Consider the following 27,706-nt stretch of genomic DNA (forward strand, 5'->3'; position numbering starts at 1 on the left):
TCAACTACCATGTCGGGATAAATCTACACAAAAATGGGTAGAAGACTTGTTTAATTTAGAAGGATTTTAAATGTGAAAAATATCAAGAGACATGTATGTAGAAATTTGTATCAAAGAAATCGCTCCGTGTTCAAGCTCCAGATTTAGATTTGGTCCAAACTTAGGATGGCATTTTAACTGAATACCTACCAGACGATGCCTTTAAAGCATAGAACAGGAGGATGGATGAAATCCTCATACTTTACCTGATATGGAATACAGTCCCAAAAAGAATCAGACACGTGTGTGTTAACCAATGGTGTTAACTGACATGAACCGGAGCATCATAGACATGCAACATAGATTTTGTTTGTCTAAGTTTCTGTATTATTTCAGTGGGGCTGTGCACATGTATTCATTTCCTTTTCTGTTGTTGGATATCTCCTGGGACATTATGTGTAAGCTGCTGATATTTGTATTAAGTCAGTATATATTGTGCTGTTGGATGCCGGTGGGTAAACATATCGGAATGTTTTTTGATTGATCGGCCGAATAATTCAATAAAGGACCGGACACAAAACTACAAACAATTCGTTCATTCACGCAGAGTCATTCATTGGGAATCTCCTGGTCGTTAGAGCAGATAAAGCTGCAACAACTCTCTTCTTTTTGGGCAGACTTGAACCTCTCTTTGTTCTCCTGCGGGACGCGGCTCTGCCGAGCAGTATGTGCATTTGTTCACTAGAGGCCAGTGTTATACAGGATCAAATCTGCACTGAGAACGTTGGATTGAAATTCTGCCTTTAACAGAGACGTTAAAAAAATCAAACATCAGGTCACATGATCCACATAGTGATAGTTTTAAGCAGCAGAAATGTACACGTCTGGGTTTAAGTGTGTTGACGTTGCCTGAGGATTACACACTGATTATCAGGGTCAGGTGGTATTTGGCTCTCCGTGCCAAGTGTTACCTTTAGATTTAAAAAAAATTGTGTTTTATAATAACTTTTGGTTTGTTCAAATACGTAACAAGTGTTTAGTGATAAATAAAACAAAACATCAGTTACACCGCAGATGTGTTTTGTGTCTTTTCATAATTGCCTTGCTTCAGTCAGTGGTGGAGGAAGTATTCAGATCCTTTACTTGTGTAAAAGCAGCAACATTAAAAAAAAACAAAACTCCATTACAAGTAAAAATCCTGCATTGAAAATGTCACTTGTGTAAAAGTTTGTAAGTATTAGTAGCAAAATGTACTCAATGTATAAAAAGTACTCCTGTGAGTGTTAGAGCGTTATACATTACTGGCTCATTATTACTGATGTATTAATAGTGTACAAACAGTGCATGAAATTTTATAACCTCCTTCACATGTTTTGTTTGTAAAATCTTAATTTGCAAAAAATAAATAGGCTTAAAGCTGTCAAATAAATGTAGTGGAGTAAAAAGTACAATCTTTCCCTCTGAAGTGTAGTGGAGTACGATCATGAAGTGGCATTAAATTGAAACTTAAGCGCAGTACCTCTCTAAATGTACTTAGTTACACTCTACCACTGTCTGCCCGTCTGTCTGATTTGTAAAACAAAACAAGCGGCGGGAGTGAGGATCTCTGTGCCCCGAGCTGTCTGACACTTCAGTCTGAAATCACACCGTACTGACTGAGTCAACCGCCAAGCAGTCAATAAAGTTACAGCTGTCCTGCTGACCTACAAAAGCCAAAGGAAAGCAGGGAAGGGAGTCGCCATTGGGTTGTTTTTACCCACTAACATGAGGCATTAACAGTAACAATACTCACCCAGTAAAGTGAAAGGTTTTTCAGAGATTCCCGGATTCCATTTCTCCTTAAGTCTGTCGGATTTGTGCTTTCTACAGACTTTATACTGAATAAAACTGCTCTGAAACAATTAAAGAAAACCACAATTTGCTTATTACTCCCGGTCTCAGTCTGTGTCAGTAGCCTCGCCACCACCATCATCTTCGTCCTCAGCCAATAGCTCCTGCAGGTCGGAGTCTAATTCCTTCCCGAAGTGGAGTCTCAGTCCAGGAGCGGTGAGGCAACAGAGAGCCCCGAACATGTTCCAGGAGCCTGGTGGTGTGTCTTCATCTCTGTTATTCTTTCTGACTATCTGACTTGTATCAGAGGCAGGAAGTTCTAAAGTTTTTAGTCTGGTCTCAAAGAAAGGTCTCTCATCTCCTCTGTCCTCTCCATCGTCCAGGAAACATCTGTTCCTGAGCATCGAGGAGCTGGGCGTGAAGAAAGGGTGCACAGGTTGAACAGCAGACTGACAACTGTGCAGGTGGTCACCGGCCACGAGGTGAGGATGTCCCGATCCAGCATGGAGCAGCAGTTGTCTGAGGGTCCACCACCTCCAGAAATCTCTGGAAGATTTCTAGGTTGAGTCTTTGGGTTTATCAGGGACTGGCCGCCTCCTCCAGGCTGTTTCGACTCGGCAGCAGAGTCGAGCGTCAGGGTGCTGCTTGACGCCATGGCTTCCTGATGCTGTTGCAGGCCCCCCCCCGACCTCAACCTGGCAGAGCAGCAGAGATTTTTGGGATGACGGCTGGAGGAGAGGTGGTATGATTCCCACTTGGCCACTCTCTCTGTCCCTTGCCTGTTCTACCCTCAGGGTCAGAGACGTAGGGATTGCACACAACATGCTCGGCCCAAAGCAGGTCAGCCACTGTGCTCGCACACAGGACACATTCAGGGAGCGACTGCTGTCCACTGTCTGGTTTCACAGACCCAGTAGTTGCTCTAAACTGACCCTGAGCCCTTCATCTCTTGTCCGCAGCCTCAGGGGGCCTCTCCTGCATCTCTCTGTCCACTTTCTCTCTGCTCTTCCTCAGCCCCTGCAGGAGGAATTGCTCCACGTTGCAGTGTGAGACCAGCAGTCAAACTGCTTCCAAACGCTCATTCTCAGAGGCCTGGCTCAGGACAGTGCGTCCCTCAGTGTCCCTCCTGTTCACCCCCACTCTTCTGCTCTCTGCTAATGGAGCTTGGCAGCCTGGCCTGGAGGAGCTCACAGTCATGTTTTTGTCCCAGCTGATCCCGGTTTGGTCCTTATTATTAATGTCCATGTGACAAAATGTGTGTTTGGCTTTGGTGTATTTGAATTGAACACAAAGAAAGACAAAGATAACCGGAGAGTGTAACAGAGCTTCACTTGTTTGTTTAGGCAGAAACCCTTTTCTCTCTTTGCTGCTCGGTGTTCTACAGGCTGAAACTTCCAACGTGATCTGCTATGACAGATCCTATTTTGAAGTATTTTGGACAAGACAGAGACAGAACATATTGTATGCACTTAAACAATCACAAAACGTTAGCGTGCATCACTGGCAGTTGTCAGATTTGGAGACCTTTTCCGTGTTTTCTCATACCTCGCTCCTCCATCCCTTTCTCTATCTTACTGTCATCTAGTGCCCGGTCTTCTGGTGTAATTTCAGCTGGATGCCAACAGGCGGTCGCTCATGGTGTTCTACCTGTTTCTGTTCTGTTCTCATGTAGTGCATGACAAGAAACTAAGCAAAGTAGTTTAAAATGTTTCAGTTTTGCTCGCACCGTGCTGCAGATTAGCTCTGTGAGTGCATGTGGGAGGGGGTAGGGTGGGGTCAATCTCTCATGGGACCTAAAAACAAATTGATTACATGGAAAAGATCCTCGGGCGTACACTGGCCTCTGATCCCTTTTAAACTCCCTATTACCCACTGCCCTCACAGTTAAAGCCTGATGATCACGCTCAGATTTCAATGCCGAGAGATTTCTTTTTTCCAATTTCATACGAAATATTGAATCTAGCCGTGTTGTAGGCTCAGTGTGTGCGTTTATGTTATATGTTTGTAAGTTCGTTCCAAGTTTGATTCTTGAGTGTAGTGTTGATAGACATGTTAATAACAATGCTGTGTGTAGTGGGAACAAAAACCTGGAAAAACACCTTTTGAGAACATTTCAGTGCTACATATTTTACATACTACGTACTGCATTTACAATTTTCCATTTAAAATCAGCGATGTCTGTTGGTACATGCCTTGCCGAATCCTTTTTCATTGGTACACTACAATAATGTAGTAGCCCCTTAGATCTATCAAGACAAGAAATGTAATGGGGAGTTATGGAACATGGGGGTGTGACCTTATTTTATTATTCCAGGCAGTAGTCTTGAAGTTTGGGATTTGAATACCTTGAATAACCCTTTTGAGATAAAGTGGATTATGGAATTTCTATGAAAAGAATCAAAATCTTAAAAGTGGAATGTTTCCCCCATATGTATTTCATTTTACTGTTGGCATTGATTTTTTTGTTGAAATGTAATTTTTCTGTGGATAAAATCCCGATCACATCGGCCGGCTTTCACAGACAAGCTCTTTTAGCCTGGACTGTGGTATACAAACACAATTTCCGTCCACACAGATACTTTATTCGGACAAATAAGGATATATTATACAAAAAACAAATCAATATTTTATCACTCATTGTTTGATGATAGAAACAAAAATTAGGTGTTACTGACAAACTCAGAATTCCTTCAAAAATTTGCCATACCATACTCACCTAAAGAATATTCGATTATTTTTAATGCAATTCCCACTGGTTCTCCAGGTTTTAAGGAACTGTAATCTCACAGAGACTAATATGGTTAGGTCTACGCACATTTTCGTTTGAGATACTCATATTCGGAATAAACTGTACAATAACAGACACATCAGAAATGCTTTGAACTACGTACAGTGGAAAAAGTCGTGCTGTATCCAGCATAAGTAGTGAGTTAGTAATAAAGTCAAGAAGTATTCTTTGAGGTTTTACATCATATATAGCCTGTTGGGAAGATTTAGGCTAAATATAGACTATGCTTGTGATTTTTGTAATTCAGATAGAGAAAAGCCTTTTCATTTGTTTTTTCACTGTGGTTACTCTTGTTTGAGTTGTGTCAGTAGGAAGGGAACTAATGTCCAGACTGACGTATCTGATGTGTTGTATTTTGTGGAAGCGAATATTCCCTACACATTTCATCTGATCATTACTGGTAAATTTCATATCCACAGATCTAAACGGGCTGGCTCCAAAACCTGCTTTCATCGTTTTATTGTTGAACTCAACACCTTAATTAAAGATGTGAAGAACAAAAAAGGCTTTAAATGCTTTGCTTGTACAAAGTTTGCATATGCTTTTGTATTGTGTACCTCTTTGTTGTAAATAAAAAAAGTAGTGATAATACTTTCTATATTATTCTCATTATTACACCCTCACAGTCTCCACAGTGGCCCGTCGCAGACTCGGTTGCCATGGTGCTTGGCTGCAGTTTCCCGGATGTACTATTTTCCCCTGTTCAACATGGCGTCGGGAAAGTGAGACTTCGGCTAATGTCACACAGTTTGCTCAAAGTTGGCCCGCTTCTGCTCTTTTGGACCAAATAAAGTTTGTTTCCACACCGCGGTGCCAGCAGAAAAAGTTTTCCTCGGAGTTTCAGGGTAAGTGAGCACATTTTGATCTGAATATCGTAGTTAAGTCGTGTTGTGCACTAGCTTGTGGCGCGTCTCTGCTCCCCATTTAGCTGCTAACAGTGGCTAACGTTAGCTGCTTTCAGGTCTGACCAGACTGGGGTTGTGGAGATCACAGACCGTCTTCTGTCTGGTCTGGTGCTTTTGTGTGTCTGTCTGTTTGTATCTGTGTGTCTGTGTGTGTGTGTGTCTGTCTGTCTGTCTGTGTGTGTGTCTGTGTGTGTGTCTATGTGTGTGTGTGTGTGTGTGTGTCTGTGTCTGTGTCTGTCTCTGTGTGTGTGTGTGTGTGTGTGTGTGTGTGTGTGTGTGTGTGTGTGTGTGTGTGTCTGTGTCTGTGTGTGTGTTATGTGGAGAATACCGTACAGTCAGGTGTAAAACTTGTTGTTTTCAACCGAGGTACAAGGCGGTGGCGAGTCATTTGTGAAACTTTTTGAATAATTAAAAAGCCGCAGGTCTCGTAACCAAACCAAGCTCATTTTACATCAGGGTGTTTCTTTGCTAAGACCCTCTAAGCTCGCTCCACGGTTTATTGACAATTCCAGGAGGCAGCCTGGTTCTGGTAACATTGGCTTTTCTTATCTTTCTATCAGCTATCATGAAACATCGCGACCAGCTTGTGTCCATGCCGATTCTCTATGAGTGATATTGCAGTGGGTATGTTCCGGTACGTTTAACCAATTCCAGTTTACCTCGAACATGTCGAACTTTCATTTTTCACCTGTGAAGCAGAAACAGGGTTGTGTGTCTCAGCCCTGCACTGTCTGGGCAGACTGAAGGAGGAAAGAGGATATTGTCTGTCTGAGAGTTAATTAAGTTGCTATCTCCGCTCCCTGACCCCACTTTTTATTGAACAAGTCATTTCTCTTCATCCACTGGTCTTCCATGTTTTTCCTCCCTCTTCCCTTTCTCTCAGCTGGCAGATATATGTATGTGTGTATTACGCTTCAGACTTTCATATGTGGAAAAGAGATTTTGCATGCGGTTACTCAGTCAGCAAGGTTGTGCGATTAGTGCTGGGCACACCACACATTCCTGGGATGCCAGAGCTGTATGGAGGGGTCACTCTTCTCCCTCACGTATACACCATACCCCGGCAGCAGCACCCTTATCAAATTCAACCCCCAACACTACAAGTTATTCAGAAAGGATAATTGTATGAGGAAGCAACTGGTTGTAAGGTTGGGAAATCACAAGGAGCCACAGGTCAGATATCAAAAGTTGAACTGGCAGATCAGCATACTAATCTGTAAAAGAAGATTTCAGCTCTGAAAAGTTATATTGTTGTAAGGTAATATAATTTGTACTACTGACATTTAGCTGTTTTTTCTTGTATATGCTACAACTGGCATATTAGCAACTAAGTGAGGTATGGACTTTGGACAACAAGGCCACTTATGGATGGAGTTGGTAGTGCCAATTTATATGATGTTGTTTCTGCCTCTTAAGTAAGAGGCAGAATATCTTCTTGCTGTAAAGCTTGGTGGTAGTTGTCGAAGAATTCAGATTGTCTGCTTTTTAATGTAGAAAGAGGAGCTAACCGAGGTAAAAACTAAATTAATCAAATAGGAAAAACAGGCTGTTAGGTTAAACACCCCTCTTCTTCATAAATGAGTTCAAACTAGGGCTGCACAATTATGGCTAAAACAATAATCTTGATTATTTTGATCAATATTGAGATCATGATTATTTATGACGATTAATCATTGATTTTAGGGACATAATATTTTATTGCACTGTCAGATTTAAATGAACAGCACTGCCTTTTACTTCCATGTTGTGCTACATTCCTGCTAATGTAAGAATCATTATCAGCTTCAAAATAAGACCAGACCTTATTCATAATGCATCTCCAAGAACCAAAATATATGTAAAATTGTACCAAAACTTTAAGATTAGCAATTTTATTCTTCTTGGCCTTAATTTATTCATTGGACTGCAGTTTTGTTTTGTTTTGTTTTTTTTGTTTTTTTCAGGTGGTTGACCAAGTTAGTTGTGTTGAGTTGTGGTGCAGACATAAGTCCCATACACTCTTTCCATATGATTTGTTTCATGCTTATTGTTTCATCACTCACCCTAAATCCAAAATATTTCCAAACATCGGATGAGGATCCATTTCGAGGGACTAGCCGATTCAGAATGCCCGCAAAAGCATGGAAGCTCCTCAAAAGTGAAAGAGAAAAAACATCTCGAGCGCCCCATGGTGGGTGGCTGTTAGTTCAGGAAGCGCTTGATTTGATTTGCAGCAGAGTTTCCTATGAGCAGAGCACACATTTTAAACGTCAGTATCGCAGTCAATCATGTTCATTCGATTGTGGGAAGCCAAAATTGTGATCAAGATTAATATTCGATTAATTGTGTATCCCTAATTCAAACCAACTGTTTGATGAACCAAATCCATATCTGTCATGTTCACGTAAGCATTAAAGATATGGCTGCCCACGGTCAAACAGGTGGAAAACATAGTAACTTTGTATTGCTAATAATAGGCAAAAAGAGTCTGCTAAGGATGCTGTCTTCACCATCTAAATACATTGAGTATTAGGCTGCATGCTGCTGCTTTTTCTTGGTTTTACTACGTTTTGCTCAGGGCATCATGTGATGTTTTGCATAAACTTAGGCTTGACTCGCAATATACTTCTTTCTTCCCTCGTCGAGACAGGAGGCTTCAATTAGCTCTCTGCTCCCCTCCCTGCTATCTAGTAACAGTAGTCACAGTGAAGGGATCTGTACCCTGGAAGCAGCAGAATCAACCTGAATGAAAAAGGCTGTCGCCTTTCTAAAGAGTTCAGCTGGTCATCAAAAAAGGAACTCTTGAGCCTAAAGCTTACGACAAAATGTTTTAGTTTCCAAAAGTTTAGGTGCGACAGGACACCTGACAGGATAAAGACATAAACAACACTTGATTTACTATTTCAAAAACATTTCTTGTCAAATGTGTGTGTGTGTGTGTGTGTGTGTGTGTGTGTGTGTGTGTGTGTGTGTCTGTCTGTCTGTCTGTCTGTCTGTCTGTGTCTCTCTCTCTCTCTCTCTCTCTCTCTCTCTCTCTCTCTCTTCCTTGTTTCCGGTTGTTTCTATACTGGTGCTATGTTTTAAAGGCATAGACCCCCCCCAAAGATCCTATTTTTCAGGAGTGATAACACAAGGGTTACATTTTCTTTTTTCAAGGAAGAAAAGTTAGAAAACCTGGCAATTTTAGAAGGAGAGCAGAAATTTCACCGGCTGAAATGACACTGTTGCCGGCAGGTTTTATCAGCTGTAGCTAATCAACAGGATTTCTGTAAACAACTGAATTGATGTTATTTACTACAAAATGAGACTCTTGCCTTTTGTCTGCTAAATTCACTCACAAGCCAATTTGTGTAACGTGTTGCATAAAAAATGACTAGTATCATAACTAAAATTTAATGATGAAATTGAGCTTTGTCGGAGACATTGTTGGAGAGATTTCCTTGCATGGTCTTTAAAATGTGCCAGATTCAGGAAGCAACCGCTTACAAGTGAAGAACAGCAACATCTTGAATCCGATCAGGTTGAAGGTACCAATCAAAGCAGATGTTATGGTTTCATTCCTGATAGTCAGCCCGTTTTGGAAACCCAGGTTGGAGGAGGGGTGTTTATCACAGTAGGGAAGTTGAGTCACGAAGGTGGAGACAATCAGGAATTTTAGATGCCAGATGACAGATGTGTCCAGCAGGGGCAGGAGGGGCAGCTGATAGCAGGAGGGATGTTATCATTAGTTTGATGTGAGTTGACCTGAGGGAGAGAGAGAGAAACACAGCTGCTGTTCAGAAATCTCACATGAACTCCAAACAGCTTTCACATTGACATATTAGATGGCAGCTAGAGGCCAAAGCGGTGAATGATCATATTAGCAGTCACCCCGCACATGCTAGGTGCTGTTATTGCAAGAGTTGTGTCTGGTAATTTATTAACAAGCATTCTTAGTCACATTTCCTGCTTTGGTTTCCTTGTTATTGAGAGACTGTATTGTAAGAGAAAATATAATTTTCTGGTGTGAATTATAAATTTATTCCCCAAAAATCAGAAAACCGCTGAGAGAGCAGCCACCATATATCCTTCTATGAGCTTTTCATGAAGTTTAGGTTTTGTCAAATTTTCACATCACACACATTTTTCACTGGGGACGCTTTAGATTACAGATTTTTTTCTGTAGGTTGGAGACATATAAGGGATTTAGTTTTTCAGTATTTAAATTACCTGATATTCTGATCATTTAATGTAATGACACGAGGCGCAAAACTGAACTTGTAAATCAGTTCATCACTGAATTGCAACTTGGTAATTAATGAAAAAGTAAGCGAATCAGTTTTTATTTATCAGTTATTAGTTGTCAAGTACAATAACCAGACTTTTGCTGGTTACAGCTTCCAAAATCCAAGACCTGCTTGGCTGCTGGTCGGACTTGGTGAATAATTTTAACACATCACTTTGATTTCTGGGAGTTGGTGATGGCCATTTATGATCATGTCTATCTTTTTTACACATGGATGATTAAATGATTAATTTAATTTGATGATGACAATGAATTGTAACCCTTGTTTTCTGCGATCTTTATCTATATTTACAGATGCAGTTACAATCATTTTCTTCAGTTTTGTACTGTCTTCTTTGTGTCTTTGTTGGTTGAGTTTATGCTGTAGTGGATGAGCAAGTATGGAAAACACTGAAAGTCTCATCTTTCTCCTGCTATCAGATTTCACAGAAAAAGATGGCATTGGCTTAAAAAAAGAAGGGGGTTGGATTCTGTGTCTGTCTGTCTGTCTGTGTGTGTGAGAGAGAGAGCAAAGATGAAAGTGGATACTTGTTCTCTGCGTGCAGGTAGGTCTGGGTGTTTGTGGAGAGTCTGGAGAGAGTGATGGGAGGAAGCCAGGTGCTGAGCCAACACTGGGCCAGATTCAGCTAGAGACTAACAGTCAAACAACTAGATCTGTAGAGAGAAAACAGCAGTTGAGCGCTGAAAGTAAAAACCCCCTGACTCCACCTCATATCAGGGGACTGATGAAGAAAAATGTTATGGAAAAGAGAGCAAAAAGAACTTTGTGTGGATTAACTTTTCTTTCATTCTTTGTTTTGTTTTTGGTTCTTGTTTGGTTAATTCCTTGATTTAATTATTTTTCTCTTTATTTATTTATTTATAACAAGATAGTTTATCAAACCATACATATTAAGGTATTTTTTCTGCAGAAAATTAACACAAAACAAATACAGTTGCACATTGATTTATTTAAAATGATCCATGACATTGCCTGTAGAGTTCAACCTCTCAAAAAAAAAACTTAAAAGTGTCTGGAGAACAAGGATCAAGTTTAGCTGACTGGAAAAGGATTAAATAAACCCTGGGTGGGGAAGAGAAGGGATAGAACAAAAAGAAAAAACACACTGAGGGTCATATCAGACCCTAGATTATGATTCTTCTCTGTAAGAGGGAGAAAGGGCCAGGCTTATTGCCTTAGAGGAAAAAAAATCCTCTCTGGAATGACTGCAGCAGCCAAAATCAACAAAACCTTCTAGGTGCTCAGGAACAGAGGCAAGAAAACCGTATGAATAAAAAATAATATTCAATATCATAACAATAACAGGCCTATTTTTGAGATTTAGTATAAGCCACCAAGTCAGGGTTTCAGGCCAGCATTGCGTACAGCATATAGAGAGTTAAAAAATATTGTGAAAAAAATCTGAAGAATTTGATCAGCTCATCTGTTATCAAAGCCACATCTTGGCAAAAAACTGTTTCTTCTTTTTGACAACTCTTGCTCAAGCTTTTTGGTTTAAAATCTTAAAGCAAACTTTTCTTCTTCTCATTTTTGTTTCTGTCATACTTTAATTCTGACCAAGATCTCATCAATTGTCTTGATATTCAATTGTTTACAGTTCACTTTATCCCTTGCCTTAAAATAAATGAATCAATGTGCAAAACACAAGAAGAGACTCAACTGGATTTCAAAGTTAAGATTTCTTTTAAAACCCATATGTGAATGTGTTAAATAATTAGTATTTAATGGAGACATTATTTATCTTTTGTTCTGACAATGGCTTGAACTTTGCCATCTCAGCCACAGATTGTGAGGTTGAAAAACAAGACCTGATATTTCCTTTGGAGCTGAAACGATTAGTCCATTAATCAGTCAACACAAAGTAAAGTAACTATATTTATCATAAAATGTTTTACTTTCTCTGGTTGTAGCTTCTCAAATGTTTGCTTCTTTTCTCTGGTTTATTTTACCGTCAATGGAATATATTTGGATTTCAGACTGTTTGTCAAACAAACCAAGCAACATAAAGACGTCACTTTGGGTATTATGAAATTGCGATGGGCATCTTGCTCTATTTTCTGACAGTTTATGGACCAAACGATTAATTGATTAATCAAGAAAGAAAACAGTCGTCAGATTAATTGATAATGAAAATAATCATCGCAGCCCTAATTACTTCCACTTCTGGTAATTGTATTACTCACCAGTGGAGTCTTTTATAATAGTACTGTGTTTGCTCAGGCTAAGCTCTGTGTTGTCCTTCCCTGTGTGTCTCTTTCTTTGAACACAGGAACAGAGTGAGGAGTTTTGTTCTCATGTTTGCATGTACAGTTGTTTTAATTTTAGCTGAAAAATCAAGCTTGGGCCTGCACCTCCCTGGCGATGTGGAGGTTTCAAAAACACCACACACACAGACAGACACACAATACAAAGAGAGTTCTGGATGGTGGCCACCTCAGTTTTCGGGTGTTGCAATGCTAGAGAATGGCGGTATGTTACAGTGGGAGGTGAAATGAGGAAAAAAAAGCTGCTTTTTTGTTTTTTGTTTTTTTTTGGGGGTTTTTTGTTTTTTTTGTTTTTTTTTTTTTTTGCACTCGAAGATTCTGGATGACAAATGCACTTTTGTTGCAGTGCACTATCTGTAAATATATGGAAAGTTTATTTCTCAGGACATCACTATTGAATCAGGATTCACTATCATATATCCCTTTAAGTGCTGTTGAGAAATCTTTAAGATTAATAAAACATAAAAAAAATTTATTTTATTTTTATAGAAAGTTATAATTTAGTCTCTAGTCTAGTCCAAGATTTCTGAGGGAACCACTGAATGCAACTGGAATGTTTTTTGGCACGAAAACATCCAGACTTTGAATACTTGTTGTCACTAGCCTTCACTTGCTGATGGAGACCACAGTGGTTGCTGTTAAAGAAGAGGAGTGTTTACCCATCACTTTCCTTTCCCATATGTTCACAGCCAGTGTTGCAAGGATAGTTACCATCAGATCACAATTTCTCACCTCAACTGTCTCTCTAGTCTGAGTAACATTCACTAATTTGTTGTATTAGACAGAACGTCTTGCAGACAGAAAATCTCAGACCACATGATGAATGGCCTCACTAATGACAGGGGAGATTGATGTGATGTTTCACTTCTTCACAACAACATCACCTCATTGTCTCCTTTTTGACAACATGCAATTACCATGTTGGTGCTACAGCTGATGGCTGGTGCTACACTGAATCACGTGTTTTACAGTCTGCTTTGATTTTTAACATAACACTGAAATTCTACAATAGTTGTTTGTGTTTATGGGACACCAACACGTAATGATGAGAGTAGCTGAGTACAAAGTAATGTGTCACCTGACTGTCAGCTGGAATCTGAGGTTGATGTCATATTGTGCAGATCATCTTATCTACTGGTCTTAATTGAAAAATTTTGAAAATGTGGACATAAAAGATCATGAGCACACTCAGATGAAACATTCAGGATTTTACCTGTCTCTACATGATGCCTAGGCAGTGTGTAATGTGGTGAGTGGGCAGCACGAGAAAACTTGCCTGCAGATCTTTTGCCTAACCGCTTTACTTGTTTAACACCAGTGTACCCCCTAAAATCACTGATCACGTCCCCCCACCCACTAATCACCATCAACAATCAGTCCACTCGACTTTTTCCACTCCTCTACCCCTGTACTTTTATCTAACAGTGTCAGATGAAAATAATAACATAGTAGCTTCACAGTTTTCAGATTGACTCTGAATGCCATTCGAGCTGCATTGAAATCTGTAGCTGTGAAGCTTATATTACTGTTTCAGATCAAAGGCATGTCATCTGTCAACACTGAAACGCAGGCACATCAAATGCAGCCTTAGTCAGCCCGTCAGTGACCAAACTAAAGTGTTTGATAGATATTTTTTCTATATGATGATATGGACATTTATGCTGCCCTTTTCCATGGTGGATCTGTTTTGATGTTACTGAACGGAAGAATGGAGAAAAAGGCGGTTAGAGTAAACTAGTCATAAAAAACACCTTTTACCCTGCTCTTCCTGTTATGTGGAAATCCATGAGTACCGTGCCAACATCGTGGTTGAGATTGTGGTTGCTGATGATTCATGGAGTGCTGTTCTCAGTGAATAATAACAAATATGTATACAGTCATATTCTTTATGCAAAACTTTACTATGATAGGCCTCAGACCTTTTACATTTTCAACTTCATTTAAAATCCAAAATTGGTCCTTAAATTAATCATATTTATTTGATGAACCTGATTTGTCATATAGACGATCAGACTGCATTTTGGATGCTTTGTCTTGGCTGTCTCAAACCCTTTGTTATGGTGTTTTTTCATCTTGCACCAGTAGCTGTGGTTAAACTCATTATCATTGTCATTTTAAATGTTTTATTTGAATGAGTTTTTGTAAGGTGACCTATAACATCCCATTCGTCCTTGAACTTGTAGGTTGCTCACCAACTCCTTCTAGAGAACTTGACAAAAATATTTCTGTGTATCTCAGTCTGTAAGCGCGGGGCAAGAAAAAGTCCAAAGGTCCCGTGCACAGTCAAACTAGCTGTGTTCCCTGTGTGTGTATATGTGCTTAAATATGCATAAGCTACCTTGTGTGTGCTCTAGGTAGTGCCCTCTCTGCTGTCTTTATCATTGACCTTTCCACATTCCACAACCTGCCTCTGGAAGTCGGCCCTTATTGGCTGCAACACTGCGTGTATGTTTGAACTCTGCCTCGGGATTGGCAGGTTTGTGTGTTTCTGGCTCTGATACGTTGAGTGGACCTGTTCCTGATGTATTTTTACTCTCAAAGGAATGTCAGCAAGGCTTTTCCTTATTGAAGCTAACACCTTGTAGTCTCTTAGATAGTCGATAATAGATAATAAAATAAATGATTTTAAAAAAAAGATGTTTCGCAGTAATCACTTACGCTGGCTTTGATAAGGAACTCGTAATATAAACCGATGAGACATGTTTTGATGTCATGTTAGTTTCTGATTAAAGTGGAATGTGGAGGGTTAAAAAAAATGTAAACCAACAGGTTTAATCCTTCAGTTATTGATTCCCTTTACATTAGGCTGAAATAAATTTTTTGATGTTTGTAATGTTAGTCATTTGTTAGAATGTCAAAAGACATCCATAAAAAATAGTATTCTGAATTTTATTTTATTTAGGAAGCCACTCACTGTAAAAAAAAAATATATGTATGTATATATATATATATATATATATATATATATATATATAAAAGAAAAGGTGCGTGTAATCATTTTTCCGGTTCAGTCAACATGTGTTCACTACAGTAAATTTCTTTCAAGTATTCCTCTGAAATAGGTGTTTGTTCTCCTGGTTTAATTCGATGTGTGTTAAACCATGAAGGCATTTTTGCTATTTAGATTGTCAAGTGGGACACAAAGACAAAAATCATTCCTTTACCCCAGCAATCAGCATTTAAGTATGTGATTAAAACAACTATGCTGACACAATTCCTAGGTCAGGGTTGCCCAAAGTTTTGCTGCGTGTATGATGATGTGTTTTGTCATTTGGCCGTGACACTCTATCTTTGTGTCTTTGCTGATGAACCTGTTTATATTTGCAGGCAGGCATGGTATTTCACAATAGCCTGCCTTGATCAGATGCTAAGAATAGCAATATTTGTGGTATACTGTCAGTGCCTGTTTTGCGAAAGTGAGTCATATTGTCATGTGACAGATGCAACAAATGCACTTTAAGAGTTAATTCTCATTAACCCAAATTACTCACTGGAGATGCGACAAATGTTGAATGTGTCATTATCCGTCCCATTTTGTTTGCTTCGGTTGATATTTCATAGACTGAATAATCACTCAATCGTTTGGGGGCGTTCCATGTGCCACTTATTGAAGCAGTGAATATTTATTACGCTAATGGACTAAGGTTTTATATGATCAGTAGATTAACTTTAACTCCACCTATACTGTTGAAATCAGCAAGCGCTGAAACAATCGATCAGTTGACTAACAGTTAATTCATTCACTATTTTGATAACTGATTAATCATTCAAGTCAGTTTTTTCTAGCAAAAATGCCCCAAATTAATTGGTTATTTTCTTTGTTGTATATCATTCAGGGTATCTGCAAGTCTTGAAAAGTCTTAAAAACCTTTGAATTCAATTCCCTAAAAAAAAATCTTAAAAGGTATTAAAAAGTCTTAAATTTAATTTACAAAGCGCTTCAGTATTTTGTCTTGCCTGCATAATACTGTAACATTAGTTATAACTTTTTAGTTTCTACTTTCTATGTGGTTGCAGCTGTTGGGAGACATCTATAAACTAGTGAGACTGGTGCTACAGTGCATTGTGCATGTCTAATCCTTTTTTTGTTGACTTTCAGTCACTGCCATCAGACCTGTAGCAGACAACGTCGCTACTGCTGCTACAGTGTCTATAAAGCCCATTGACTCATAATGGGCAAGTGTCAATTTTAGCAAAAACTTAAATTAACTTAAATGAATTTTCTTTTTTAAACATCTTAATCCAATCTATCCATTTTCTTCCATTTATTTGAGTCCAGGTCATTTACATTGACATTACTAGGAATTATCGATATGGTGACAAGTTCTGACAAAATGAGATATGAATGTCAATAAATGAATGTACTTGATAAATAATTAAGGCCTTTTTATTCTTAGCAGTTTTCTTTGACTGTGGTATCAAAGCAGTCTTAAAAAGTCTTAAATATAGCCTAATTTGGTTGACACTGCAGAGACCCAGATTATTGTAAAGAGAATATGGATAGGCTTTGTCCCGTTAGTCGGACAAAACAGTACATTTGAAGAGAAAATTCAGAAAATTGTGATTGTGGTATTTTTCACTATTTTCTAACATTTTATAGACATTTTAACGATTAATCGGCAAAATAATCAGATGAATAATTGATAATTAAACAGTTGTATCCCTAAAATCACCTCAAAAAAGAGTTGCAATAGTCAGGGCCACATCACCTGACAGGCAACAGGTAACAATACACACCTGTGACGGCAGATTCATTATGTGTGAATTAGGGTAGGCAAGGAAACTGGAGGAAAGGGTTTTATTTATAACTGTATTTATAGTAATTCATTCAACTTCTGACAGGAGATAATGTTGCTAATAGACCCTTGCTAATCCCCCCCCCCCCCCACCACCACCACCACCACCACCACCTCCCGGTGACGTCATGATACTGGGCCGCGTTTTGCTGAAACCATAGGAATGCGACACACTTTGTATTTACAGCGCAGAGCCACAACACTTTGTTCTCTGTATTGGAAGTTTTTTTTTTTTTTAGCACTAACGTTAATCATCTGCAATCGTTGCCGTTCGGGTTATTTTATGGAGACGTAACGACGCTTCCGACGGGTTTAACTAAGTTGAATTTCTTCGCGGAAACAACTTTGTTGCTGCAGGGAGTCTGTTTTTTTTTTTTTCCCTCGTCCTGAGCTGCGTTTCCGACATGAGATCAGGTGGATAGTTTGTTGCTGCTGGCTAAAAGAGAACCTGGTAATAAAAGTGAGTATCTCCGATCAGTTTTATCCGCGCGTATCACGCTGTGTCGTATTTTCACTCCTAGTTTTGTCGTGTGTTAACAAGTTAAGAGTTAAAAAGTATTGTTGAAACCTTTGGTGGGTCTGTGCTGCGTTGCTGGGACCGAGCGAAAGTTAATCTGGGCCACAAAAACAAAACTCTGTTGTTGAAATCTCACAACAGGGATTAACTATGAGTCAGAAAAAACATAATAACTTTATTGTTTGCCTTGCGTGAAGGGGGGTAGCGAGCAACCAAGCAGCGAGAGAGCGAGGGATGATTTCTGTTTGACACAGACAGCCCTGTTCGACTGCTGGGAACTGAGCGACTGGCTCTCTTAACTCTCCAACCTCCTCTCGCTCACTATTGCCATTCAAACCTCTCAATGACGGCTCAGCTGTTGGAATCAGCTATCCGGGTCACCTGTCTCTCTTTGCACAAGTGTTGGTGACACATGGAGATGAGTGGGGGAACAGATTGTTATAGTAATTTGCTGTTACCCAGTTTCTCTGTTTTTCCACTCAGTAGGAAGTTGGGTACTCGTGTTGTTATGTCCAGGAAGTTTCGTGCATTTTAGTATTTTGGCTATTGAACAAAAGGACTTCCTAGTCTGAGATAGGCATAGAGAAGATGGGGTTGCCAGCACTTGATAATTTGTCTGCTTGTTCATTTTTGATTGTGTTCAATTGTAGCTTGGAAGAATAGGGCTGAAGTATTTCTAAGGTAAGATTTGTTGTTGTAGAATGTAGGATTGAGTTCTGATAACTGGTTTTGGATCCAGCATCAAGATGGTAAAATACATAGCCTAAGTAAAGTCTCACAAATCCTTTATGCCCTTGCTCTCTTTTCCTTGAGTAATGTACAAAACACTCAGGTGGGTATTTTACGACATAAGCAAATATTTAAATCGTCTTGCAAAATTTAAATTTTTTTTAGTTTGTTCAAATTTCACTTTGAATTTATTAAAAACTTCAAGTTACTTAGAAGTGCTGAAACCTAAACCTACATTAATCTAATAGGGGATGGATGTGATTCAGTAAAATGCTATCAAATCTAAATCTCAATAAATTGCAATTATAGAGATTGCACAATAGAGTAACTGTTAATAATGGGACAGAGTTGCTCACCAATATCAGTTGCAATCAGTGTCTTGATTTCAGGCTGGTTCTTAGGGAGTATTATCTTTCCAGAATATACTATGGGCTAGTGAGATTAAAACAGAATCACTCCCTCATAATGTGAACATCAAACATTTATCATTTCACTTCTTTGGTTATGAGATAAGTCTTTGATATGCAGTCCTACCCTGATGTCTGACACGGAAGAGTGGTATCTACTGAAAGCCCAGGTTCTAACACCATAAAATGCAGCTATAACGCAGCCTCCTGTGTAGACAAGCTTTGTGAGGCAAGACTCTGGATGATCGGGAGCATAATAATTAAGTGTGATATTCTGTTTTGATCAGATGTTCCTCTTTGTGTATCTGCTCTGATGAAATGACTGATATTCATTGCTACCTGTTTTTACATGTGAGATCTCATGATGTCAGCATCAGCTGGCTGTCAGCTGGTCCATGTAGTTTCATGTCATGGGAATTTAAGTAAGTGTAACAGCCAGTTCTGTATCTTAGCTACCTCATTTAGTATAACAGTAGACAGTTGTTATCAGACCCACTCTGTGGACTATAGAAGCTGATACTGCCACACACGCAAAGTGTTGTGAACAGGCCGATGCTCGTTGGAGCATTCAGTAGCCCCAAGGTCGCACAGTGTACAGTATGTTTGCACAGCACTTTATAAATCTGGGGAAACGGTGGGAGAGAGGTTTTGTCCTCTTTGTGTGTGTGTGTGTGTGTGTGTGTGTGTGTGTGTGTGTGTGTGTGTGTGTGAGAGAGAGAGAGAGATAGAGGTTGTGTGAGTGTGTGTGTATGAGAGGTTGTGTGTTTTTGCGGTAGTTAGATAACAGACTATTAATTATTAGAGCCAGACTGTTACAGATTTTTTTGGGGTCAATGCTGATACCAATTTTAGGGAGTAAGAAATTACTTACTCCCTAAAAGTAAGTAAGGGGGGGACATATATTTATAAAAATAATATTAGTGTGTGCACATAATATACAACCGTGTATTCATTTCTTGGCTTTGGTGAATGCCACCTCAATGGACCATTTAGGTAAAAATACTTTATATTACATATAGGGTGAGAAATTGCCACCTGACAAAAACTGGTAATGCTTTTTGCTTTTAACTGTGTACTCTACCAGTTGCCCTGGCAGGTTACCAGTCAGCATTTAGAAGCAACCTCAAATCTGGATGTGCTTGGCTGTAGAATTTGGGGATTTCACAGGCATTGTGGTCTGTATGTAAACGAGAAGTTTCTATGCATTAATTAAACTTATTCCTGAGATCCATTAGAGTTTTGCATTAGACAAAGGACCTAGTCAGCAACACTTGAATTGGCCTCCAATTTGACATAACTGAATAAAAGTGCTCAGAAGACATGTTCAGAACATTGACATTAGGCGTCACTATTCAGTCCATGTTATGTTTTGAGACATCAAAAAACAATTAGTAATACTTTATTTTGTAAGTATGTGTTTTTATATGGATGGGATGATCTGCTCTGCAGCAGCTAGACTGGCTGGTCGTGAAAGATTTAGTTTTTGCTAATATTTGTCATTAATCACCTGCAAGCTAAGAAGTTATTACACTGGTTTATTTGCTTTGTTACAAGTCGGTGTAGTAAGGTCTGGGCTTTTTGAAGTGTGTTTACATTGGCCCTCTCAACCCCTGAGTGTTATCTGGCTCGTCTCAGGAAGATAGTTACGTAAGATATGTCTCAATGGAGCCACAAGCAGAAAATCATTTGAGTGAGAGGAGGAAATGTGTGATGCACGCTTTCTTTGTCATGGCTGTTGCTGAGTAGGTGTTTTCAAAGTAATGGTGTCTTTCACTGTTCCTCAACTTTATGACATGGTGGAGCTAATATGATGGAATAGTTATTACCTAGAAAATTGAGTAATAACATTGATAACACTATACACGTGTGTTGTTAGCTTTAGAATTGCTTTCAGGAATCAATAAGCAGAATCAAAAGTATGTTACCTAATAAATTCACGGCCCTTATAAATTTGGATCTGGTTCCCATTCATAACCGTTTCATACCCAACTGTATCACTGAAGCTAAATAGCATTGTTGTGACCGATGTTATCTTTCCGAGTGCGGACCACCCATGTAAAATACTTGAATCAAGCCAGAGGACAGCAGCTTCATCCAGAGCTCATCAGCCTGGCTCTGGCCCACTGACTGGACAGGCTTTCTAACTGTTTAGCCAGGCATAAATGAGCAGCAGTAGAGCAATGCAAGGAGAAAGAGTGGGGCAGAGCGAGGTTGGGTTTAGGAGAGAGAGAGGGAAAATGGGAGTAGGGTGGGAGACTGTTAAAAGGGGGAAGGACCGCCGAGAGAGAAATTGAGGGTAAGACAGAGATGTAGATTGAGGGTGGGGGGAGAGATGATGAGAGAGTGACAGATTTTAAGTGAGAGGGAGGGAAAAACACAGGGAAGCTGTAACTACAGTGATTGTTGTCTTCAAGTAGGGAATCTGCCTGTTTGGCTCTATGAGAGGAGGAGTCCTTTTATAGCTTTTGGTTTACACTGTGTGTTTGTGTGTGTGTTTGTGTGTGTGTGTGTGTGTGTGGGGGGGGGCAGTAACACTGTTTGAGTGGGTGGCAGGGTGCAGCAGTGTGGCTCTCCTATGATTTTCCCTCACATTGCATGTGAATTTATCGTCCATTGAGTGAGCGACACCTAATTGGATTTCCAGACTCACTTTGGCTTGTAAAGCCCTCTGTTTGCACCAACACAGTACTGTTTATTGATACTACAGTCAACCGTGTGCTTGCCACCTAGTGAAAAAAGTTCTGTCTCAAATTAAACAGAGTCTTTGCGGTCAGCGCTCTGTAATCTGTTTGCTGTTTATCACTTTCCCTTCATTACACTTAAACCTTACTGTTTCTTGGCCCTTGACAGCGGCAGTAAAATCTTATTTTTCACCCACAACCTTTAACTCAGAGTTCCAGATATCTTTAGCTGCAGCAAAAAGGTCAGGATTTGAAAGCACCAACACACCATGATTCACAGCCAGACCCCTGTCTGTGACGCTCAGTGTCATTCTCAACCCCACCCGGCAGCTTTTTGTACTGATTTATGGTCTGTTGAAGCTCCTTCTGCTTTCAATAAGATATTGTGACTTAAGCCATTAACTTGAAGTCCTAACTGTTCCAATCTTGCCAATAGTATATCTAATCATAGGCTGCATGTACACATTGGTTTATGTTATTATCCTCTGTAGGTGATATGATAATTTCTCCAGCCACCACCTCCACTGTTCATTACTGACATCCTTCCTTAAGGCAGTGGTTACTATCTTTGTTCCAGAGTTCAGATTCATTGATTGACTGTATTGCTGTCTCAGTTGAGCGCTAATGATTTGCCTCTACAGTGATTTATATGCCTCTTCCCTGCTGTCACCACACTCATTATGACGGTAATGAGGCATTTATCACCAGTGTTGTAACCTCGCTGTTATGAAAAAAATTTGGCTAATGGCAACAAAACACAGAGCTGGTAGCTGGGTGGAGTTGAACCCTGTTTTTTTTTTGTTTTTTTTTTCAGAGAAATAACTGCAGATGTATCTTATTGTAGACGCAACTACACTGTGTTACTGTGGCTTGGCGACTGTATGAAAAGAATACACTCTTCCACTTTGAGGACACAGACATTATATCAATAAATAAACATTTGATTTGATGTATTAGGGAAAAAAAGTCTGCATTTGATAAGATTTGAAAAGTGCTGAAAATTTTTTTTTATTCAAACATTTTGAGGATAACAGTGATGGCAACATTTTGTAAAATTATATGGATATTGTGTCACTTTTAAAAATTGATTTGAATATGGTGATTTCAATTTTCATTCTGTGTTCTCATTTAAATGCTATGACATTAGAGAGTAGAGTAATTTATAAGTAAAGCAAGTAATTAAGCTGTTATTTGCGATAAATGCACTATGCCTCAGGATAAGAGTTCTGTTGTTTTCTTCCATCTTAACCAGTCTGATTTGTGTAAAGAAGTATTTGGGCACTTGGTATCTCTCCTTTGCACTGCAACCATGCATGACTGCATAAATCCAAAAAAGATATTGGGAGTGGATTGGTATGTTAGATATTGTTTACCATTTTATGTCTCAGACTGTCTTGCTGGCTTTGCACCATGTAATAACAATCAAAGTAGTCCATATATCTGTGCACTAGCACACTTACGATAAATGTCCATATCGGCAATTTATCCTGATTTCTTTGTGCTGTTTGTTGTAGAGTGTTGTGTTGTAGTTCTGTGAAAGTTCTGTGCTGGTGCTGTTGAGGCTGCGTTTTTGGCAGTGAACCTCGCTTTTCTCAGTGTGTTCCTAGGCGTGTCCTGCTAAACTTGAAACGCTCCTGCTGTGAAAGGCTTTATTAACAGTGCAGACTGTGAGCTTGGCAGCATGACTCATGCCCTCTAACTTATGACCCACCCAGATCGCCCTCTCACTCAGCTCACCCGCAAACCATTGGCCTGTCCCTTTCAGGTACTCCCATCCCTGCATCTTTTTCATAACCTTGTTTTTAACCTGCCTTTATTTTTTGTTCTTTTCTTTTCGAGAGTTAATGGGCTGAGTTGGACACAGTATTTTGTAGCAAAACAAGAAGAGAAGACTGTAGAAGAATTTTTACTGGCTGACTGCCCCGCCTCTCCTGATGCCCCCTCTCCTCAGCTGCCCAGAACGGCCTGGTTCTGCTTATAACACACTGATCACAAGCAAGGCTCTGTTTGACTACTGGGAGTACCTCTTTTGATACCCACTGACAAATCAGCATGGTTGAGAGGGAGACTAATAGTTTTGTATGAAATACAAAATTTGTGAAACTTAATTTTATAAATTCTGTTGACTTTTTCACAGCAAACATTTTGAATTGTTATAGTAAGAAAAGTACGGGTGTTACAAATGACATTAATGATGGCTCTGTTCTATTCAAGTGCCCCAGTAAGACATGGAAGTATGACAGTGAGCCAGTATACACAGTACCAGGACCCTGAAACCAAAGAAGCTGAGTGGAATACAGCCATCAATCATTTTTATATTTCCACCTGTGCTTTTCCTACAGTGATGTGTCAGAGTGTTGTCTGTGAAAAAAGGCCCCTTGTGGTTGTGTTGTATTGTACTGTGGTATTTTGTGTGTCTTGTTGACATTCAGTGTATGCAGGAGCAAAAATATTGATAATGCTGTTCTTTTGGTTGGGACCCACAGCACCAGACCCTGGAATCCCAGTCCTGTTGAGTCCATCAAAAGTTGTTTTCAAAGGAAAATGTCACCAGGCAGTTTGTGTTGATATCAAGCCTGGGAAAAGTTCTCAGAGGCATCCTCTAACTTTCACAATCTGATAAGTTCACATCAGATATGTTTTTAAATAAAGCAAAGTCATAATAGAGTATCCATCTGTTTTATGTGGCAGAAAGTGAACTGTCAACAGCAGACTGGACTGTAGTCTGTCTGTTGTGTACATGCACGGTATATACTTGACATAGTGCAGCATATATATAGAACAGAGTTACGCTTGAACTGTGATGGTAAAAGTGTGGTTGAGACAGTGAGAAAAGCAGCAAGTGATGATGACAACATGTCTCATTGAAGATGCTACGCTGATGTTTTGTCTGTTGCTTGGAAGGATTTCTTGCATGGATTGTTATCACCCCACTGGGGTGGCTGTGTTATTATGGCCATCAGGAAATGCCGGAGCAGGAACAGCTTTCCTGTTATTAATAATGGGAGACAAGTAGTGAGCCTATTGTTGAGCCTGTTGATGACCTTCAGCCAAAGGTCACAGCTGGTATAATGCCACTAGGCGGCTAAATGCTCAGAAGGCCGAAATAAGCCAGTTGGGTGGTACTTTATTTGCTGAAATACACACAAAAAACAAAGCATGATTATGACGTTTGCTTTGAAAATATGAACATGATTTTTTTTTTTTTTTTTTACTATGGCAGTTTGGATCCTTGGGTCGACAAAACCGAGGACTTTGACAGGAAAGACTGCTGTTCGTTTCCCCTTTCAAACTGATAGTGAATAATGTTGTTGTTGTTTTTTTTTTAATCCATGTCAAATCCACAACCTTAACCAGGTGGTGTTCTTGTAACCATGACGATAAAGGTTCAGTATGTCTATGCCAGTGCATTAATTATTGTAAACACGGTGACCAAGGTCTGGCACGCCTGCTACCGGTACATTACCATGGGTGACATCAGAAGGTGTGAAAAACGACCTATGTTGCAGAAGTTCTGAAGTTGCTATCTATACCTGTGTGCATGCACGTGCGGTATGTGTTGCGTACGCCACTTGGAAATTTTAGATTTGCATTTTTTTTCTTCCGTCTTTCCTGCTAACGCTCTTCTCTTTCATCCTTCCTCCCTGCAGGTCTGATGCTAGGCTGCAGCTGCCTCAGCCACCATCATGTTCACCAAAAAGAAGAAGTCTCGTATCCAGATCTCGGCTCCGTCTAACTTTGAGCATCGCGTACATACAGACTTCGACGAGCAGGAGCAGAAGTTTGTCGGGTTGCCGCGGCAATGGCAGTCGCTCATCGAAGACACGGCCAAAAGGCCCAAACCTTTCATCGACGTGACTGTCATCACTACTGTAGAACCGCGCAAGGTGGGATGCTTGAAAAATAAATCGACAATTAACTACTTAGCTAAGGAAAATTATGCATATTAAAAACTTGGATTTAGAATGTCATTAATTATTTTCATTAGTCTGTGAATTTAGGTTGCTAGATCAAGCTACGTTTTGAATTTCAATCATAACTTAAGATTTAACACAGCATGGTCACTGCTGTGCCTTAGCTGCAGCTGTCTCTGGACAGAATCACAGAGTTTCTACAAAACTACAAAAATTGACATTGAATAGATACTCTCACTAAAGAGAAAAAATAAAGAATATTCAATTTTAAGTACACAGCAATTCACAAGCCCATTCACAATTTTACAAGCCATATGTAAATTCATACAGGATCCTGAAATAGTGAGAAAGCTTTGTTATATTAGGACCTCCCATCCTGTCTTCCACTAGCCACTGTACTTCTTTTCTCCCCCCCCCCCCATTCTCCAGACAATTGTACGGGGCAACAAGATGGGAGTGGATGGCTCTCTGACCTGGCTGTTGGATGAGTTTGACACCATGTCTGTGACTCGCTCCAATTCCCTGCGAAGAGGCAGCCCTCCCATCCAACCTCGCAGGGACTCTAGCTCTTCAGGAGGAGGAGGGGGGCAGGAGAATGGAGATCCTCACCACAGACACTACTCACACCCAGAGAGACAAGACAGGTAAGGAATTTAATTGCTGCTCCAGGCAGAGTGGAGGCACAGATATAAACAAAAATAAAACTTGAAGCATTTAATAATCATGTGTTGTTTCTTCAGCAGCAGCATGTTGCACAGATGTTGTGGCATCATAATTTTATGATGTACACAGGAACAAAGCAGAGTTTTGTCAGTATAAGCCCATGAGTTGTTACACCACAAGCATCTGACCTGATTAATGCACCACTTTGCTTCTCAGAGACCGACCCAGACCAGAACACCAGAGCGGAGGTGACCCCCGGCAGGGTCAGCGTGCAGTCTGTCCTCCTCAGAGGGATGAGGGAGTCCAGGGTCGGCCCCAGCAGCAGCCTCGTGGCCAAGAGCCCAGCAGGGCCCACAGGAACAAACCAGGGTCCGGCCCTCCCCCTCCCCCTCACAGAGACAGAGAGTCACGGGACCGAGACAAGGTAAAGACCAAAGATGAGCCCTGTGTCAAAGATGGAACCAGCCTTACTACTTCACATAATTAAAAAATAATATTTGTTATTTTAATAATAATGTTCATAGGACTCTCATAGGTGTCTTTACTGAAGTAACTGTCTTTTAGACCATTATATTAAGTTTTCGCCGTGTTTGTATTTATCACTCATATTGATATTTCCTTACTCTAAATAAAATAGCAGCTATTGAATTTGAAGTCTTAAAAAAAAACAAGGGCACGGTGGCTTGGACATTTTAGTTAAAAGTACCAGAATTTGAGTATCTTGGATTTGCTTCAATTTGACACTGCAGCACCAAATCCACCATGTAGCTGTTGTCCTCTTAACTTCATATTTATTCACCTTTCATCTGTCCATTTTTCTTTGCATACTTCGCAATAATCCCTCCATCTCTCATCCAATCCTGCTTCTTCTCAGGAGCAGGTGGTTCGCAGGGAGCAACCCAGTGATCACAGGCCAAAGTCAAGCTACGTGATGCGGGATGGCAGCCCTCAATCTCCCAGGGACAAGAGGCCTCTTTCTGGGCCCAACATCCGCACCCCAAATTTGCCGGTTACAGAGGGGGTGATTAAGACTGCTCAACAGACCACACGGCCGTTTAACACCTACCCGAGGACAGACAGCGAGGGTGGCCGCAGCCCCACAGGACAGGTAGGGACGGCAGCACGGACAGAGAGAGAGAGAGAGAGAGAGAGAGAGAGGTGTCTGATCCCCGCCAGGACAGACAGAAGGAGAGGCAGGAGCCCTAAGGGAGGCTATTAATTGAGAGAAAAAGGCAGACAAGTGCAAATTGAGCCACTGGCTGATGGATTGAAAGCTGTTATCACCTTGCTCTTGTTCCCCAGGTCGGATTTAGCCACTTCTCTCCTGGTTCTCTCCTCTGAAAGCTGTTAGCGGTGCTTGCGTGATAATGTCAAGATTTATGCAGTTCAAATTCAGGGTTTATTTTAAAAAAAAAAAATAGAACTACTTTGTGCAATGTGCTTTACAGAAATATGTAATAAAGAGGAAATTGAAGCCGTTTGGACAGTTAAATATTTGCAAACTTCCATTTTTGTCTTGTTTGTATTTTTGATGTACAGATAATCAAAGATTTTCCTATACATTAATACTATGGTAACTATCCCTTTTATAGTTCTGTATATTAAGCCCTTGCAGGCAATTTGATTTACCGAGTATTTAATTTGCATCTACTTGGCAAAAAAATACTTTTCTATTGGGTAATTTTATCTCTAAAGAGGATTTTATCCATTAATATAGGATACAATGTATTTTGATTTTGTGAAGTAAAATGACATGATATTCTGTGATTTATTGATGGATTGACTGATTTTATTTATGGATTATGGTCCCATGGTGATAGAAGATTAAATCCATATTGCCTCTTCCTAATATGTAAATATTTTTGATGGTGTAAGTTATTAGGAAACAACTCATTGCAGCACCAACCCTGAAAAGATGTTTCCTCCAGCTTAATATATACTCAGCCTGTTTGCTCCTGTCTACTCCTT

General features: G+C 39.9%; 1 protein-coding gene across 2 annotated transcripts in view; it reads left to right on the forward strand.

The window, feature by feature from the left end:
* The first annotated feature begins 5,252 nt into the window (after positions 1-5,252).
* Positions 5,253-27,706, forward strand: part of pak4 (p21 protein (Cdc42/Rac)-activated kinase 4) — a 30,319-nt gene continuing 7,865 nt past the window's right edge. The window contains exons 1-5 of one of the 2 annotated variants that reach the window (XM_040130799.1): positions 5,253-5,442; positions 24,812-25,048; positions 25,505-25,719; positions 25,955-26,162; positions 26,613-26,846. In XM_040130799.1, coding sequence (XP_039986733.1) covers positions 24,848-25,048; positions 25,505-25,719; positions 25,955-26,162; positions 26,613-26,846 — 858 coding nt within the window. In that variant the 5' untranslated portion in view covers positions 5,253-5,442; positions 24,812-24,847. Of the gene's footprint in view, positions 5,443-16,980; positions 17,288-24,811; positions 25,049-25,504; positions 25,720-25,954; positions 26,163-26,612; positions 26,847-27,706 lie in introns of those variants that run through there. The other variant, XM_040130801.1, reaches the window with a different exon arrangement.

This window comes from Xiphias gladius, chromosome 7 (assembly GCF_016859285.1).
Source record: "Xiphias gladius isolate SHS-SW01 ecotype Sanya breed wild chromosome 7, ASM1685928v1, whole genome shotgun sequence".
Lineage (NCBI taxonomy): Eukaryota > Metazoa > Chordata > Actinopteri > Istiophoriformes > Xiphiidae > Xiphias > Xiphias gladius.